This window comes from Podarcis tiliguerta (assembly GCF_965153285.1).
Source record: "Podarcis tiliguerta genome assembly, chromosome: 2".
Taxonomy (NCBI): domain Eukaryota; kingdom Metazoa; phylum Chordata; class Lepidosauria; order Squamata; family Lacertidae; genus Podarcis; species Podarcis tiliguerta.
The window spans coordinates 5,750,441-5,765,680 of record NC_139535.1 but is presented as its reverse complement, the minus strand read 5'-3'; the positions used below and the strand labels follow the sequence as shown (position 1 = coordinate 5,765,680).

Here is a 15,240-nt window from a genome sequence, read left to right as displayed (position 1 = left end):
TTTTGGTTCCTGTCTTGTAAGATATAAAATTTCACTGTAAGTTAACCACTGCTTATCCATATTTATTCTTTTCCTGGTTGTAGCTTCCACTGGGGATCTCCACAGTGGTGTTTTTCTTTCTAATAAGTTTTTATACTTTTCCCATACTCTAAATAGTTTTTTTTCTGATTACGTGATTTGTAAAAGTTTTATATATTTCCGCTTTTCCACACCATAGGTAGGCATACACCCACTTGTACCGATTCCAAAGCTGTGACATATGTGGGAACCTTGACCATTTTTTTGCAACCCGTGACTTGCTTCAACTTTAAGGATTTCCTAGAAATCACCTGATTTCCATTTCAGCTGAGGAATAAAGCAGCCGGCAGGGGGCAGCAGAGGATTGCAAAAAGGGGAAAATGAGAAAAGACAAATGGGACTGTGGAGAAATGGGGGAGGGTGTCTTGTGGCAGAGAGAGAGCGTCAGGGCAGGAATCTACCCAGGAAACAAACACACACAAACACCAGTGTTAATGAAGGGTCGAATATTTTCTCAGCAAAATCTGCCTCCGTTCTTCAGTTCCTGTGAGAAATGTCAGTCAAGCAGCCTGAGATGCAGTCACTTGAGACCCCTTTGCTAGCTTGGCATGCAAACAAAATTTAGATTATTGTAACTCGCCCAAGACTGTTTGCTGCACCTTCAGCTATTCTTATAAGTAAAAATGAAAACAAACATTAAAAATAAAAAGGCCTTGTTCTGGGAACTGCCCTGGGACTTTCCAACCTGACTCAGAGGTTGCTGAGGGAGGCAGAAGGGGGCAAAATCCCCTGGGAAACAATCCAGCTTAGAGAAACACACCAAGGATGTTTTTATGCCATCATCTATTTGTTAGCCTTTAAGGGGCAAGAAGACTCGTTGCTGTTTCCACACAATACCAAGAAGGGGACAAAAATAAGGTCAGGAGAGATGTCCCTGCAGGCCTCGTCTTGAGAGGTGGAGAAGCCTACAAGGATCCAGTGTGGGGCTGTGGTTTGACTGGGATATGGGAGCCTGGGAGTCCTGGGTTCAAATCCCCACGCAGCCATGAAGCTCCCCCAGGGACCTTGGGCCTGTCAGGGCCGTTATGAGGAGAACAGGAATGCCACCTGGATAGAAATAGTCATTTTTTGAAGGCATAGTCAGCAAGAGAGGAAGATGCCTTTTGCCTGCCAGAAACGGGACCCAGGAGTCCTGGCTCCTGCTGAGTCTCCTCCCAAAGGGGACCCAGGAGTCCTGGCCACTTGGCCTTGAGGAAGAGAGCTGTGGAGGCTCAGGGTTTTGTCCTGCATGCTGAGGGAGACGGGTCTTTCCAAGGCTGGAGGGGGCCCAGGCCAGGCCAAGAGGGACATCATGGGGGGAAAGAAAACGTCTTCCCCTGAGCGACATTTCTGCCTGCCGATCTCCCAGTCAGGCAACCTGATCTGTGGGCTGCTGTGGCTTTCGGTTTCTGCCTTGCATGGCTGCTCTGCCTTGCACCAAAGGTCTCCTCTGCAGGGAGGGAAGCGGGGAGGCTGAGGCAGCCCCACCCGGCCTGCTTGTCGGGGACGGAAGCCATTTTGTGGAGGGCTGGCAGTGAAGCAGAATGGGAGGGGAAATGGCTGCCTCCTCCTTCCTGAAAGGGCTGCCTCTTCATGCCACCATCTCCCTAACTTGATTCAAGGGTGGTTTAAAACCACATAACAAAGCTATCCAGCAGGAAAATAGAGCTACAGGCAATGTCTAAAGTCCTGAAAACTTTTTAGGAAGTTTGTGAAGAACAAACATTTTCCTCCTGGCCGTTAGTTGTTGTCGCCCACTGCACCTCCACAAAGAGGGGAAAGGAGAGGGAGAAAAGTCACCACAGAGGAGAGCAGGGGAGGAGAAGGAGCCTCAAGCCACCGAGGACTTTCTAAAACAAGACTAGCACTTTGAATTGAACTCAGAACCAGACAAACAGGCAGAGGGTCTTTTGGCCCTGGTGAGATTTGGCCCTAAATGAGCTGCGGCAGTGAAAATCCTGTCAGGTTTATCTTGTAGCAGCTGAAGCATCCCTACTGTATTGGGAAAAACAACATATATTGCAATAATCCTGTCAGGAGGTGAGCAGAACATGGATCATTGTGGACAGACTAACCCTGTTCAGGAAAAACTAGATGGAGAAGGTGAAATGTGAAGCCTAAGACGTCCCTGAGGTGACTGAGCCCATTGAGTCCCCAGAGTGGGTCCAGGAGAGCCCCCCTCAAAACAGCCAGCCTCCTTCTTCACAGGGACTCATCTTGAACCCTGAATTGTTGCTGTGAATAATGGCCAAGAAGAGACGGACTCTGAGAGAGTCACTTTAACAGGGGAAACAAGAAGAAGAGCCTGGGTGCTGGATCCGGCCAAAGGCCCCTCGAGTCCAGCCTCCCGTCCTCACAATGGCCGACTGGATGATGCCTCCTCTTCTGGGGAGCCCAAAAACAGGCCCTGAGCGCCAGAGCCACACTCTGCCCTCCTCTTGGGACTTCCAGAAAGGGGGATCCAGAAGCATGGCTGCCTCCAAATGGGGAGCAAGAGCAGAGCCATCATGGCTGGGGGGCATGCATAGCCCCCTCCTCCTCCTCCATGATTTAGTCTCAACCTCTTTTAAAGCCAGCCAAGAGATATCCTGCAGCAACAGAACAAAATGTGAACTATCTGTCACGTTTCTGGATGTTTAGGACGGGGCAAATGGCATCTCCCTGAACAGCATTTGCACCTCGTTTGGGGAGGGAGGTTCAGTTTCTTGACCCTCATCCAGCCCATCACTGACTCTAGACTGTAGACTGACTCCAACTGCCCCCCAGTCTCCCCCATTCTGCAAATGATTATGGGGGCTGTTTTCATCATATATGCTTTGAATATACTGTCACACAGCACCCCAGTCTCTGAGAAAGGCAAGATTCCAGGGGATCCAGGCATTTACACAGAGAGTTGGGTTTCCTTAGAAGGAGGGATGGAAGAGACGGCGGTGTCTTTAGGGCGTACCTGGGCAAGGAGCGGCCACTGCTTGTCTCTTTCCTGATTTCTTGGAAAAGGCAGCAGCTTCTGTGGGTGTCCCATGCTTAGCTCAGGTTTCAAACGTTCAGGCTCCTGGAAGTGGGATGTGGGCCAAGCACTCTCTGGGCCAAGCACCCAGCCTTGGCTCAGGGCCTTCCAGAAGAGGCTTGGCAGCCGCTGGGTCTTGCTGGCTGTGCAAAGGGGGCTCTCTCTCTCTCTCTGTTTTGACTTCAACCCTGAGGTTCAGCCCTAGTTGCAACACTGAGCATTTCTTTACAAGGCACACAATGAACCGCCGGAACCCCCTGCCACTAGGTAGAGGGACACAGGAGAAGAGCCGGGCTGCTGGATCACACCCAAGGGGCCCATCGAGTCCAGCATGGCGGTGTCCCAGTGGCCACCCAGATGTCCCAGTAAGGAAGCATGCAAGGAGGACGGAAGAGGGACACCCAGCGAGTGGGATGCGAATGCATTTACTGCCTCTGACAGCGGAGGAAGAAGGGAGCCATCTTTGAAGCCATCCGAGGGCTTCTCAAAGTAACTTAAAAGCTTTAAGAACTAAAGAGTAATACCTGTTATTTCTCTCTTAAACCCTCTTGATATGGGGGGCTGCCCCCTCACTGTGTCTGCTACAGGGCTGGCCAAAGGGTGGTGGAGACCACTGGTTCCTTCAGATTCCTCCTCACATTGGGGTCTCACGTGTGAGTCATTTTGTGGCTTTCCCAACCGCTGAGCAGAACTGCCTGTGTTGTTTAGCCAGATGCCACAACCAGAGGCAGCCTTGCTCTGAGCTCTTGCGGTTTGAACTGGGGGGAGCCCCTGTCCTGTGAGGGGAGGGTCTTAGAAGTGGGTCCCATTTGATCTTGCCTGAAAGGAAACCAAGCCAAAGGGAGGTAGCAGGAGGGAGGTAGCAGGAGGGAGGTAGCAGAGCTGACACACCAGTAGAGTTGACACACCATCACGGCGTATGTAATTCAAGCAAACTCATCTTGCAGGTTTACGCTTCCTTGAACTTTGTTTTCCACAGTGGATCTCCCTCAGCAGGCAGTAGATTCTCCTTTCTTGGAGATTTGTTAGCAGAGGTTGTTTGGCCATCTGCCATGGATGCTGCAGTCGAGATGCCAGCATCGCAGGGGGGTTGGACCCTCAGAGTCCTGTCTATGATTTTTACTTTAGTTTCCTAGTTGTTTTGAGATGAGTCACTGGCCAAACTCAAGCGGGCTTCTTCCTCCTTGAGGGTGAAGTTGTCCAAAGTGCATTCAACACAATTTTCACAGGGTCCTCAAGGACCACCTCTTTCTATATGAACCTACCCGGACCCTGAGATCATCTTCTGAGGCCCTCCTTCCTCCTTCCTGTGCCGCCTCCTCTAGAGGTCTGGAGGGCGGAGGGTGGCAGCAATGTGAGAACAGGGCCTTCTCTGCAGTGGCTCTCTGTCTGTGGAAGGCTCTCCCCAGGGAAGTTCGCCTGGCACATTCTGACTAAGTCAGGCAAAAACAATCCCTTTTAACCAGGCCTTTGGGTGATTTGATTGACATCCTTTTAAAAGTGTGAGGGGTTTTTTTGGGGGGGGGGGTAATTGGCTTTTTTGCGGGAGGCAGTGGAAGACAGAAATGCCTGGTGTTCTTTGGTCCATGTGGTCACGAAGAGTCGGACACGACTAAACGACTAAACAACAACAGTTAGCTTTTTATTATTGAATATTTTGTGGTTTTATATTTTGATTTTGTTCTGTGAGCTGCCCTGAGACCTCCGGGTCTAGGGCGGTATTTTCTTTAATGTCTTAATCAGCATCCAGTTTTGGTGTGCTTAGTAGAAGAAGATAGGGCGGTATATAAATTCAATAAATAATAATAATAATTATACGTCCCATTTCTGCTACCTGAGGCAAAACAGGAATAGCCTCCTCTGCCCCTTTTAGCACTGTGTCCCTCTACGTTCGGCCAGGGAAATGCCCCATCTCTCGCTGAACTCGACTCAGCTTTTCTGTCAGAGGGGGGTGTTCAGATGGGGGCAGAAGCCCCAGGTATGATGCTGAATTCTATGATCAGCTCCCTCCCTCCCCAAGTCTTTGTGAGCTGTTCCTGTGGGTCTCGGATAGTCTCTAGGCAGAAAATGGGACAGGTGTTGGAAGGGAGGCCTCTTCTTTATGCCCAATTCTATGAGGCCTTTCTTGGTACTGACAGAGTCATCTTTTAAAATGGAGTTTATATCCCCACCTTCCTCCCAAAGGAGCCCAGGGAGGGAATTAAGGGGCTGCAGCTGTCTTGGGGGGCCCTCTCTGTGGGGCTCATCCTGTACCCTGTACAGCAGTGGCCCTAGAGAAGTACCATGGAGCCTCTGCTCTTTCCCAATGCACAAAGGAGGCACACAGCCCCCTTGGTACACATTCACTGTGACTTGGGAAGAGGGTGAAGGAGTGTGGGGAGTGAGCAGAAACAGCAAAATCTGCTGATGGACGTCCACAAAAGTGAATTGCTTCTGATGGGGATCTGCTGTGGAGACTCATTAGGCCCCCTGGTGGCCAGAGCTCTGTCCCCCTTCCTGTGTTGGATCTCGTGAAGGGGCAAGTGGGGGGAAAGGGGATGTGGGGCCACATGTTGAGACCTGACCCCAAAGGTGCATTTGCCCTCCTGCCCCTGCTATCTCTGTGGGGCCTTCTTTCTCAAGTGGGGAACCCGCTCTGTGGGTGGCAGCTCAGGCCATTGAAAGATTGCAACATTGAACCATTTAAACACCGATTATCAAAAGGGGATCCAGGAAGGATCTTGGAAATTACAGGCCAATTAACTTGACATCTCCCTGGAAAACTGTTGGAAAGTGCAGGAAACCAGCAACTGGAATGCATTTCGCTTGAAGGATTTCAGCTGTATGCTGGAATCACACCAATTATATATGTAGAAGGCAGAGAGCTCTTTTTGTACAAGGTTGTCTCAGTACCGAAAGAGCCTTGAAGCCTTGCACAAGAGACTCTGGCAGGTTCTCACAGGATCTTGTGGGGCTCTCCTGAGTTCCCAGGAGATCTTTCCAAAGCCTCCCAGATCCCAGGAAGCAAGACCCAGGTCAGACCTGTTCAGTGCATGGCTCCAGAAGGTCAGGTGGTGGGGCGGCTCTAAGGGAGTGGCTTCCCTAGGCCCGTTTCTGCAGATATGAGCCATCCCAGTCAGGGCAGACAACTCTGAGCTACCTGGACCAGTGTTGTGACCCAGGAGGAGGCAGCTTGCTCTTCTCCCAATATATGGGTTTTGCTTCGTCTGGTCTCCCCTCCATCCACTTCCCAGACCTGAGCCTGCTTAGCTTCCGTTTGGTGCCTGCATCCTGAGCCTTCAGACCATGTTGTGGGAGCTCTCATCAGCTTGGCGCTTGCAAGTGGGGAGCAATTCCTGCCCCCTTGGCAAAAGGGGAGGGGCTGGCCTCTCTCTCCTTCACACGGAGCCTCAGCAGAGACATGCAGGGATTTAGTGCTGCCTCACAGAGCTTTTTCTTGCCCTCTGTTCCATGGGCTATTGTTGTTGTTACTTGTATTTATATCCTCTCCCCTTTTCAACTATGATTCTTAGGCTCCCTCTGCTCTGCCTCCTCTGTGTTTAAGGGCAGGTCTACAAACTCCCCCAAACCTTGCTGATCTTTGGATCTCCAAATTTAGGTCTGCTGCCTGTGATACAGCAGGATTAGGCCACTGCCTTCATCTGCAGGACCCCTAACTCTCTGCCCCCTTTTCTCTTCCTTTCCAGGCTCCACTTCTCACTCCCTGCGCTACTTCCACACAGCCACGTCTGAGCCTGGCCAGGGGCTGCCCCAGTTCATTGCTGTGGGGTACGTGGATGACCAGCAATTTGTTCAGTACGACAGTGATACCAAGGAGTATCTGCCTCGCGTCCCCTGGATAAGGAAGGTGGAAAAGGAGGATCCTCAGTACTGGCATGAGCAGACTCAGGTCGCTCAGGGCAATGAGCTGTGGTACAGGAGGAACCTGGAAATTGCTAGGAATCGCTACAACCAGAGCGGAGGTGAGTGGAAGGCAGGAGAGGAACAGTCACACCTCTCCCCCCCCCCCCAATAACGTTTCCTCCAGGGGCCAGGATTGCAGGGAGGGGGATGCTAGGAGGAAAGGAAATGGAGGGTGGGGGTCTCCACCAGGGCAGAGGCATCTCCCCTTCCCTTAATGAAGGTCTGAATGGGGGCTGGGATGGTGTGGGGTGGGGGGGGGGGACAGAGAACGTGACTTGGAGAGCACAGACCCCCCCCCCCCAGTATGACACTCTCTGGACCTGCACATCCTACCAAGGAAATGTCTCCATTGCCTGCCCTTCCTTCCATGCTAGGCTTGGCTCAGGCCTTCTGAGGTGGAAATCTGCCTAGTTCATTTTCCTCTGGGAGGGGAAGAGAAGGGTGGGGATCCTGAGGCTGAGACAAGCAAGCCTTGAGTTCGGGTCCTGCTTAAGGAGAAGCCAGCTGCCCAGACAGAGGTGCTGATTGGCTGACCCTTCTGACCATCACCAAGCCCCTCCCTCTCCCTGGCACAGTGTGGAAAGAGAAGCCTTTTTAAGGAACACAAATGAACTGGGTTTTTGGGGTCAGAGTGGCAAATTCATGAAGGGGGGGGGAGGGTGGACCAGAGCCCCCAAGGCTCCCACACCTCCAGCATTCTGCCACACTCCTCCCCCTGCCCCATCCAGCCTTGGAACTGTTATGACAGGAATCACTAAACTCAGTAAAAGCTGGTAGACATCCGGCAAAAGCCTCTTGGCACACATTTTTGTTTTTATAACTTTCTTCTGAAATGTCAAAATTATTTTAAGATGTTAGTTGTGAGAAAGGAGCCAGCATGCTGGAAGGGTGGGGGGAGGCATTTGTGTCTAGCCCCAAAGCTGAGTGACTCCCCCCTCCAATTGCAGTTTAGGATCAGAACTTCAGAGGTGGGAGCCTCTGCTGGGTCAGGAGGGAGATCTCTCTATGATTTTGCACCTTTACCTTCCAGGCTTCTCCACTTCATCACTTCCTAAGCAGGATCCCTGCTTCAGGACTTTGCCCCTAACAGCACCACAACACCTTTCACAGCACTTGCCCCCTACACACGTGTAACGCCCAGAGAGGCTGCTTCAAGAGTCCTGTTTGTTCGCTGAAATGCAGTCTTGGAGGAGTTGGCATTGCATGAGCTTGAGGATAATCCTTAATTTAGCTCTACATCAGACACTCAACATTTGAATACCCAATTCTCATCTAAAATTTTCTCTTCCTATCAATAGGAAAGTTCTTTTCAGAGAAGTGTTTTTATCTAGTGGTGTAACAATGCATGACAATGATTAGCTGGAGAAATCCTACCCTGTTTTCTTCTCCAAATCAATTAAACAGACAAACATGTTATCCTCCTGCTCCTTATCATTTTTTGAGAGTCTCATATTGGAACTAGAAGTTTAACAACATTTGGCAGAACATTTTTTCACTGTATTTATTTTTGTCTAATAAGATTTTATTTTGTCTAATAATATACCACTTCATTGCATTAAAATATTTGCATCAATATTTGCAAGAAATACTAAAATTATTGGTAAATACAGTTTAAAACAATAGACAAAAACAATTAAAACATTTTATGGAAATGAAGATTAAGAGAAAAAAAGAGTTAAACATTGACATCTATGTGTTTGGTTAGGCTTGCCTAAACATAAATCTTTTTAGCAGGCACCAAAAATCAGATTCCATGGGCCTCTGATGCTGCAGCCAAGTGTTCTTATGTCCTGTAATGGCTTAACTAACCCTAAGGCCAGTTCAAGCAGTTCAGTCCTAAGGTGTCTGGAAGAGCTTACTTCCTAAGAATGACGTTTACGATTGATGCTTTAAGATACTCCCAGTTTTTTCTCTGCATAATTTTCAGCATAAATAAAATAGAATTCTATAATAGTTCAAAGAATCATAGGATCGTAGAGTCGGAAGGGAACCCAGGGCTCATTTAGTCCAACCCTCTGCAGTGCAGGAATCTCAGCTAAAGCATCCATGACAGTTGACCACCCAGGCTCTGCTTAAAAACCTCCAAGGAAGGAGATTCCACCACTTCCCAAGGGAGCCCTTTCCGCCGTTGAGCAGCTCTTGCCATTAATATGAATGGAGGGCAGGGACAGAGGGAACGGACCCAAAGATTTCTGTTTCCTGGAACAAACACGTCTAGTCTCCATGCAGCTGAAGGCACTATTCCATGTTGCAGGGACCCAAGGGGCAAGCGATAACGTCCTCACAGAAGGCGGGTGGGGAACCTGTGGCTGTGGGCCAGTCTTGGCCTGCCAGGGGGTAGGATTTGCCCCATAAGCAGAAGTAAAATCCTGCTCAGTTTGGCAGGACTTCATGTTCCGGATTCAGGAGGGGATTTGCGTCAGAATGTGGCTAAAACGAAGGGCTTCCCCTGGAGATGACAAAGAAGCAGTTTGCCAGCTTCCCAAAGGGCTGAGTGCAAGACAGGCAGTGCCCCTTGTGCTGCAGTTCCCAAGAGGCTGTGCCCCTGCTGGGTGCTTGGAAACCCCCTCAAGGGCTTTTGGAAGGTGGGTGAGATTGACAGGTCAGCCTGAGTTTGTCCAGAGCCCTCTGGGGCCTTCGTTTGCCTTGTCAGGCTTGCAAGGAAGAAACCCAGGGGGTCAGCTGAGACCAAGCCAGCGCTGCAATGGGCAGGTCTGCTTTTCTTGCAGTGGGATCAGGCCTGGCCTTGCCTTGCAGGCTTCCTCTTGGGCTCCTGCGAATTCTGCTTCTCCCCCTTTTAAAAATGGGGATTGGGTCCCTCCCGACCCCCTGCACCTATCCATGGAAAATGCCCCATAAATGTCACCAAGGGGCGCCTCTCGTTTCCTGATCATTTCTTGCAATTGCTTAGCTCAGAAACTCCCAAAGTAATGAGGTGGCCACTTTAAAGGTACCACGGACAGCCCTGGAAATGTTGTCTGATTCTATTTAAAAACAATGTTGAAGGTATAGGTGTATCGGGATTGATCCCACTTAACATCTTGAGGAAACGGGAGGGGAGTGAGCTTCATTTATAAAATGAGGGAGAAAGCAATTTATGCTGAAGAAGCAATGAGACAAAGCAACTTCCCTCCAAGCAAAAGCTCCATATCCAGACCAGCTGGTGGGGTTTGTGGTTTGGTTTGGTTTATTTTCGTAGGCCAACCACAAACCATTGTTTGAGTGCATAAAAAGAACTATATCACCTTGGGACATGGTCTTGTAGAAGATTCTTCTTCTTCTTCTTCTTCTTCTTCTTCTTCTTCTTCTTCTTCTTCTTCTTCTTCTTCTTCATGTTGAGTAGTTCTAGAGGCAGGACTCCAAAGTAGTAGCGCTGTTACAATCAGTCTACTTCCCAGAGGGAGCAATTTCCCTTCTCCTCTCCCTGCACACCTTTCTGGGGCTTCTCCCACCCCCCAGCTGATTTGTGGGGAAGGAGATGGGGAGAAAGCCCCAGTTGTGCAAGTAAGACTTGGTTTTTAGACTAGCTGTGTTTGCTGAATCCAGCCCACAAAAGCAGGATTTCTGTTGAGAGAGGCTTCTGTAATGCAAGACATTCTATACCCAAACTCAATTCAGCTGTAAGCCAAAGACTCCTGAGATGAAAGCGGAAGCCTAAATCAGAAGTGAGAGCAACCTGGTATCCTCTGGGACAGCCTCTCCTCCATTGCTGAGCGCCCTCAGGCTACACAAAGAGCAACAGAACTCTGTACATGGCCAGGAGCAACCATTGCCAATTCCCATCCTGTCTTGGGGTGCCTGACGTAGCTTCTCTCCATGGTTTTGTTGTGTGAAATCAAAATGGCTGTCTACTGACCCTGCTGGCTGGAATGGAGGAGACAGGGCTGGGGTCCTCAGCACCCGTGGGCCCTGCCAGGGGTCTGGGGTCTCAGCGGGTGCCGGGTGATGCCACCTGCCAAGTGAAAACACCAGACCAATGCTTCAGATATTGGAATTGAAGAGCAGATTTAAAAGTCACGATCATTAACATATATAAGAACATCCCACAGTTATGTTGTCTGAATGAGAGCAGAATAATCTATATTTCCATTCAAACCAGTTGTGACTGAAGTAACAGAGGTCAAAATTTATCCATGGCACCTCTTTCCACAGCAGTAAATGGGATGTACTGAAACTTTGAGCTGCCTTCCAATAAAGTCAGTTGATTCGACTCCCATTCAACTCCCGGAACCGTTCAAAAACCAAGACGCGGCTTCCTGCACTCCATCAGAAGCCGCGTTGGAAGTTTGGCTTCCAAAGAACGTTTGCAAACCGGAACACTTACTTCTGGGTTTGCGGTGTTGGGGAACCAAGCCGTTTGACATCCAAGGAACCACTGTATAAGGATCATGTGTTCACTGATGAAGGGTTTATTAGGTGGACATGGACTGGCTAATGAAAACCAGCTCTTCTTTTATTAGCAATCGACTGAAGGTTTTATTAAATTATTTATAATATGTACTTTCCATAAAAGTGTAACAAGATAGTATGCAACCTAGAAAGTTAAAATAAAATCAGGAAAAATCCATAAAATGTACATAAAGCATCAGCAAACAATATCTATCTATCTATCTATCTATCTATCTATCTATCTATCTATCTATCTTTATTTATTTATTTGAATGTTATTGTTGTTGTTTGGTGGTAGCCCCCTGGGGTGGGCAGGAGGGTGCAGAGACCCCCCCATCTTTGACAAGGGCAGCCTGGCTTCTGCTGAGAAGGGGGCCATTTTGAAGTGGGGCAAACCCCCCTTGCGGCTTCCCTTTCCCTCCCAGGCCATGAGGAAACTTGTTTTTCCAAAGGCCCTTCCATGACTTTCCTCCTTTTATGGAAAAGGTCCTTGATATTGAGAAGTTGGGGGGAGAGAGATGGAGGGGAAGAGGAGACCTTCTCTCTTGAAAGGGGCCCCAATGTGTGGGTCTCCCCCTTCCATGTTGCCCCTTTCCTCTTTCTATGGGGGGGCAGCTGAGGCATCTTTCCAAAAGGGGCAAGATCCTGAGGAGCAGAGCTGGGGGGGGGAAGGCGGAGAATCCACTAGGAATTGGGGGGGGGGAGAGGCGATGAGAGAGAGGAGGGCAATTAAAGGGGGGCTTCATAGGCTCAGGATTGTAGTGTTGCCCTCAGTGAGCCTTCAAAAAGATACAATGCTGGATGATTTTTCTCCCCTCTGCCTGCTGCCTCTTCCCTGAGTCTGAGGGAAATAAATCCTTTTTCCTGGGCTCCTTTGCTGATGGGGGAGGGGCTGCTCTGACCCCCCCCCGACCTCCTGGGCCTCTTTTGACCCTTCCAGGGATCCACACCTTTCAGAACATGTACGGCTGTGAGCTGAGGTCAGACGGGCGCAAAGGAGGGTATAAGCAATACAGCTATGATGGGAGAGACTTCATTGCCTTCGACAAGGAGACCCTCACCTGGACGGCAGCCCAGACGGAGGCCCAAGCGAGCAAGAGGAATTGGGATCCTGACAAGGCCCGGAACGAGTTCCTGAAAGCCTACCTGGAGGAGGAATGCATTGAGTGGCTGCAGAGATACCTGGACTATGGGAAGGAGACTCTGCTGAGGACAGGTGAGGGGGGGCAGTTGGGTGGCGAGGGGGGGCAGTGGGGCAGTTTCCCTACATATTCCCCTCCCTCCCTTAACAATCTTCCTTTCTGGACCAAACAGCAAACACTTTTCTTGGTGGGGGAGGCAGAAAGAAGTTTGGGCCTCTAGGAGGAGAAAAGGGGTCACTGCAGAGTATGATGGGGGGGGGAGAGATGCTTAAAAACAGCCCCCCATGTCCCTTTTGCTAGGATAAGGGATGGCAAAAGACAAATGGGGGAGGGGGCAGAAAGAAACAGCAGGGAAGGGGCCAGGAAAGCAAAATGCATTTTAAATTCAGTATGATACGGAGGGGGGGGGCACGTCTTCCCCATCCTCCCGACGGACAGCGGAGGGTCCGAGGCAATGACCTCAAGGGAGCCGAAAACCCCCCTGAGGACCCTCTTCGCCCCACACCGTCGCATAAGCACCACACTTTACCCCTAACCCCATAAATAAAGCGTCCTCTTCTATCCTTCTATTACGGGCGAAATAAGCCCAATATTTCTAAATCTCCCCTCGCCCTATCTAGATAGTGAGTAGACCGTAAAACTACGCTCTCCGTTGCGGTCTATGGCCGCGCTTTAGCCAATCAGGACCATGCATTTGCCCGTGCAGAACTAGCTCAGCTAGCCTTGCACGCCTCATTTAACCTCTTGACAAGCTGCTGACAGCTCCCTGCTGGGAGAACAATGGAACCGAAACCCGTGAACTCGTAAAAGTGTCAAAACCAGTTACAATGTATCAATTCTGTTTCCGATTTCAATAAGCAATATAAAATGAACAAGAGGGAGCTAAAAATCTTCAGAAAATCATATAAAATCAACCGTAGCTCCGATTCTCTTGGTTTTGGTCTCGATCAACTCAGTCTCTCCAGGACTCCATGACACCTTCCCCACCTCCATAATTCCCCAAGCGGAGAGTCACGTACTCAGGAAGACCTTAATCTGACCTAATCACTCCGTCCAGCCCTTCCTCCGGGCAATGCCAGGTGGCAGACTATGTGCATATGGACTATTGTTCTCTCATCACCGGTACTCAGGATGCGCTTATCTATGCATATCCCGGACTCTGCATATCTCCCCCTCCTTCCCCTATATGTTAATCCTGTGTAACCCAACCTTCTCCAAATGTATTCATGACGTGAACTATGTAACCCAACCTCTCTTTAATGTATTCATGATGTCAGTATGATGTATTTTGCACTGTATCATGGGACATGGAGGGAACTTTTAAAACTTCTTGTCACCCCTTTCTCGGGGTTCAATCTCGTCTTGAACCTTGTTGCGCAATAAACTGGGATCTCCTGCAGCTTGCTCCTGCCTCCGGCTGACCTCATTTTCCTCCTCAGGGACCCGCGGACTTAGTCCGACGAGCTGGGTAGCAGAGCATTCTCGTGCCCAGATTTTCCGTAACATTTTCTGGCGCCCAACGTGGGGCGAAGAGGTTCTCCCGTGTTGCTGACCGGGGGCCCCGAAGTCTTTAGCCGGCTCCGGGCCACTTTGCCTGGGAAGACCCTTTTGGACCTCTGGCCATCTTCCGGGCGGTAATCTAACGCCCCAAGAGTTCAGCCGGGGAGCAACGAGGAATCCAGCCGGCTCACTCATCGATCCCGGGATCACAGTCGAAGACGCGTGAGTATAAGGAAAAGGAAATCCAGTGCACTGGTGGGAAGGGGGGTGGAAGTCTCCTGGCAACTGAATTCTCTGCCTTCCTCTCTATCGTTCTTCTCACCTTTCTCTTGGTCCGGTTAGTGAGAGAGACCGTGGACCGCCGCTCAACCCGAAAAGGGGGGTTCTGAGCTCTATTCCTTTTTCTTACAAACTCCAGCCAGCCGCACCAATTGGGAGCCCGAACGTAAGACGGAGAGACCCGACTTGAAAGACAGCCGACTCCCCGCAACGGGCATCCCAGTTGAAAGCAAGGGGTTGGAGCTCTCTTTCCGAACTTCCCTCAGCGCCCGGCAAGGGGGCAGGAAGGGGTCTGGCTTTCTATCCCAATCCCAGCCGCACCGGTCGGAGCCACGTAACACGTGTATCGTGCGTGAGCCCGCTTCCGAAAGCAAGGGGGATTTTCGATTCGAAATTCTGTCCAGGGATCACCCGATCTGACACCGCACGGCGCGGGCGTTCAGTAGGGCCCCTTTTCCTGAGATTGTGACGATAGGTAGGAGGTTGCCAGGAGGGATAGCCCAGGAGGATTGGGCGGGATCAGGCAGAGTGGGAAGGAAACCCCAGGTTATTGTGTAGTAAATAAGGATAAAGAAAAAGGAACAGGATAGTCAGAGCTCGTTAAAACCCCGTTAGGAAGTTGCCAAGCAACAGGAGGAAACCCCAAAATAGACCCCATAAGCTACCTAAAGTCTTTACCGACCCCTCTCTTTCTCCCCTCTCTTTACCCAGACACGCGTGAAACTTAACATGGGTACCCAGGCTTCCAGGCACGAGCGGGCTCACTCTGGGAAGAAGGCTTCCAGGAAGCCATCTCAGTCCCAGAGAGATCCCGACTCCCCTCTTGAATTTGTCATCACTTGCTGGAAGTCAGTTCCTGGCCATAAATTGCTATCCAAACAAAAATTAGAGGACCTCTGCAGGGAAATCTGGCCCGCCAATACTGCCTCTGCGAAACCAGAATTACGTTGGCCGCCGGGAGGA

At 50.2% G+C, this 15,240-nt stretch overlaps 1 protein-coding gene across 6 annotated transcripts in view; it reads left to right on the top strand.

Moving 5' to 3' along the window:
• The window catches only part of LOC310670714 (major histocompatibility complex class I-related gene protein-like), a 118,296-nt gene that overhangs the window by 21,288 nt on the left and 81,768 nt on the right, over positions 1 to 15,240 (top strand). For 2 of the 6 annotated variants that reach the window (XM_083426416.1, XM_083426411.1), the window contains exon 3: positions 12,297 to 12,572. The exons of 3 other annotated variants lie outside the window; for them this stretch is intronic. In XM_083426416.1, the coding sequence (XP_083282542.1) occupies positions 12,297 to 12,572 (276 nt within the window). Of the gene's footprint in view, positions 1 to 6,750; positions 7,027 to 12,296; positions 12,573 to 15,240 lie in introns of all 6 variants that reach the window. One more of the 6 variants, XM_083426412.1, reaches the window with a different exon arrangement.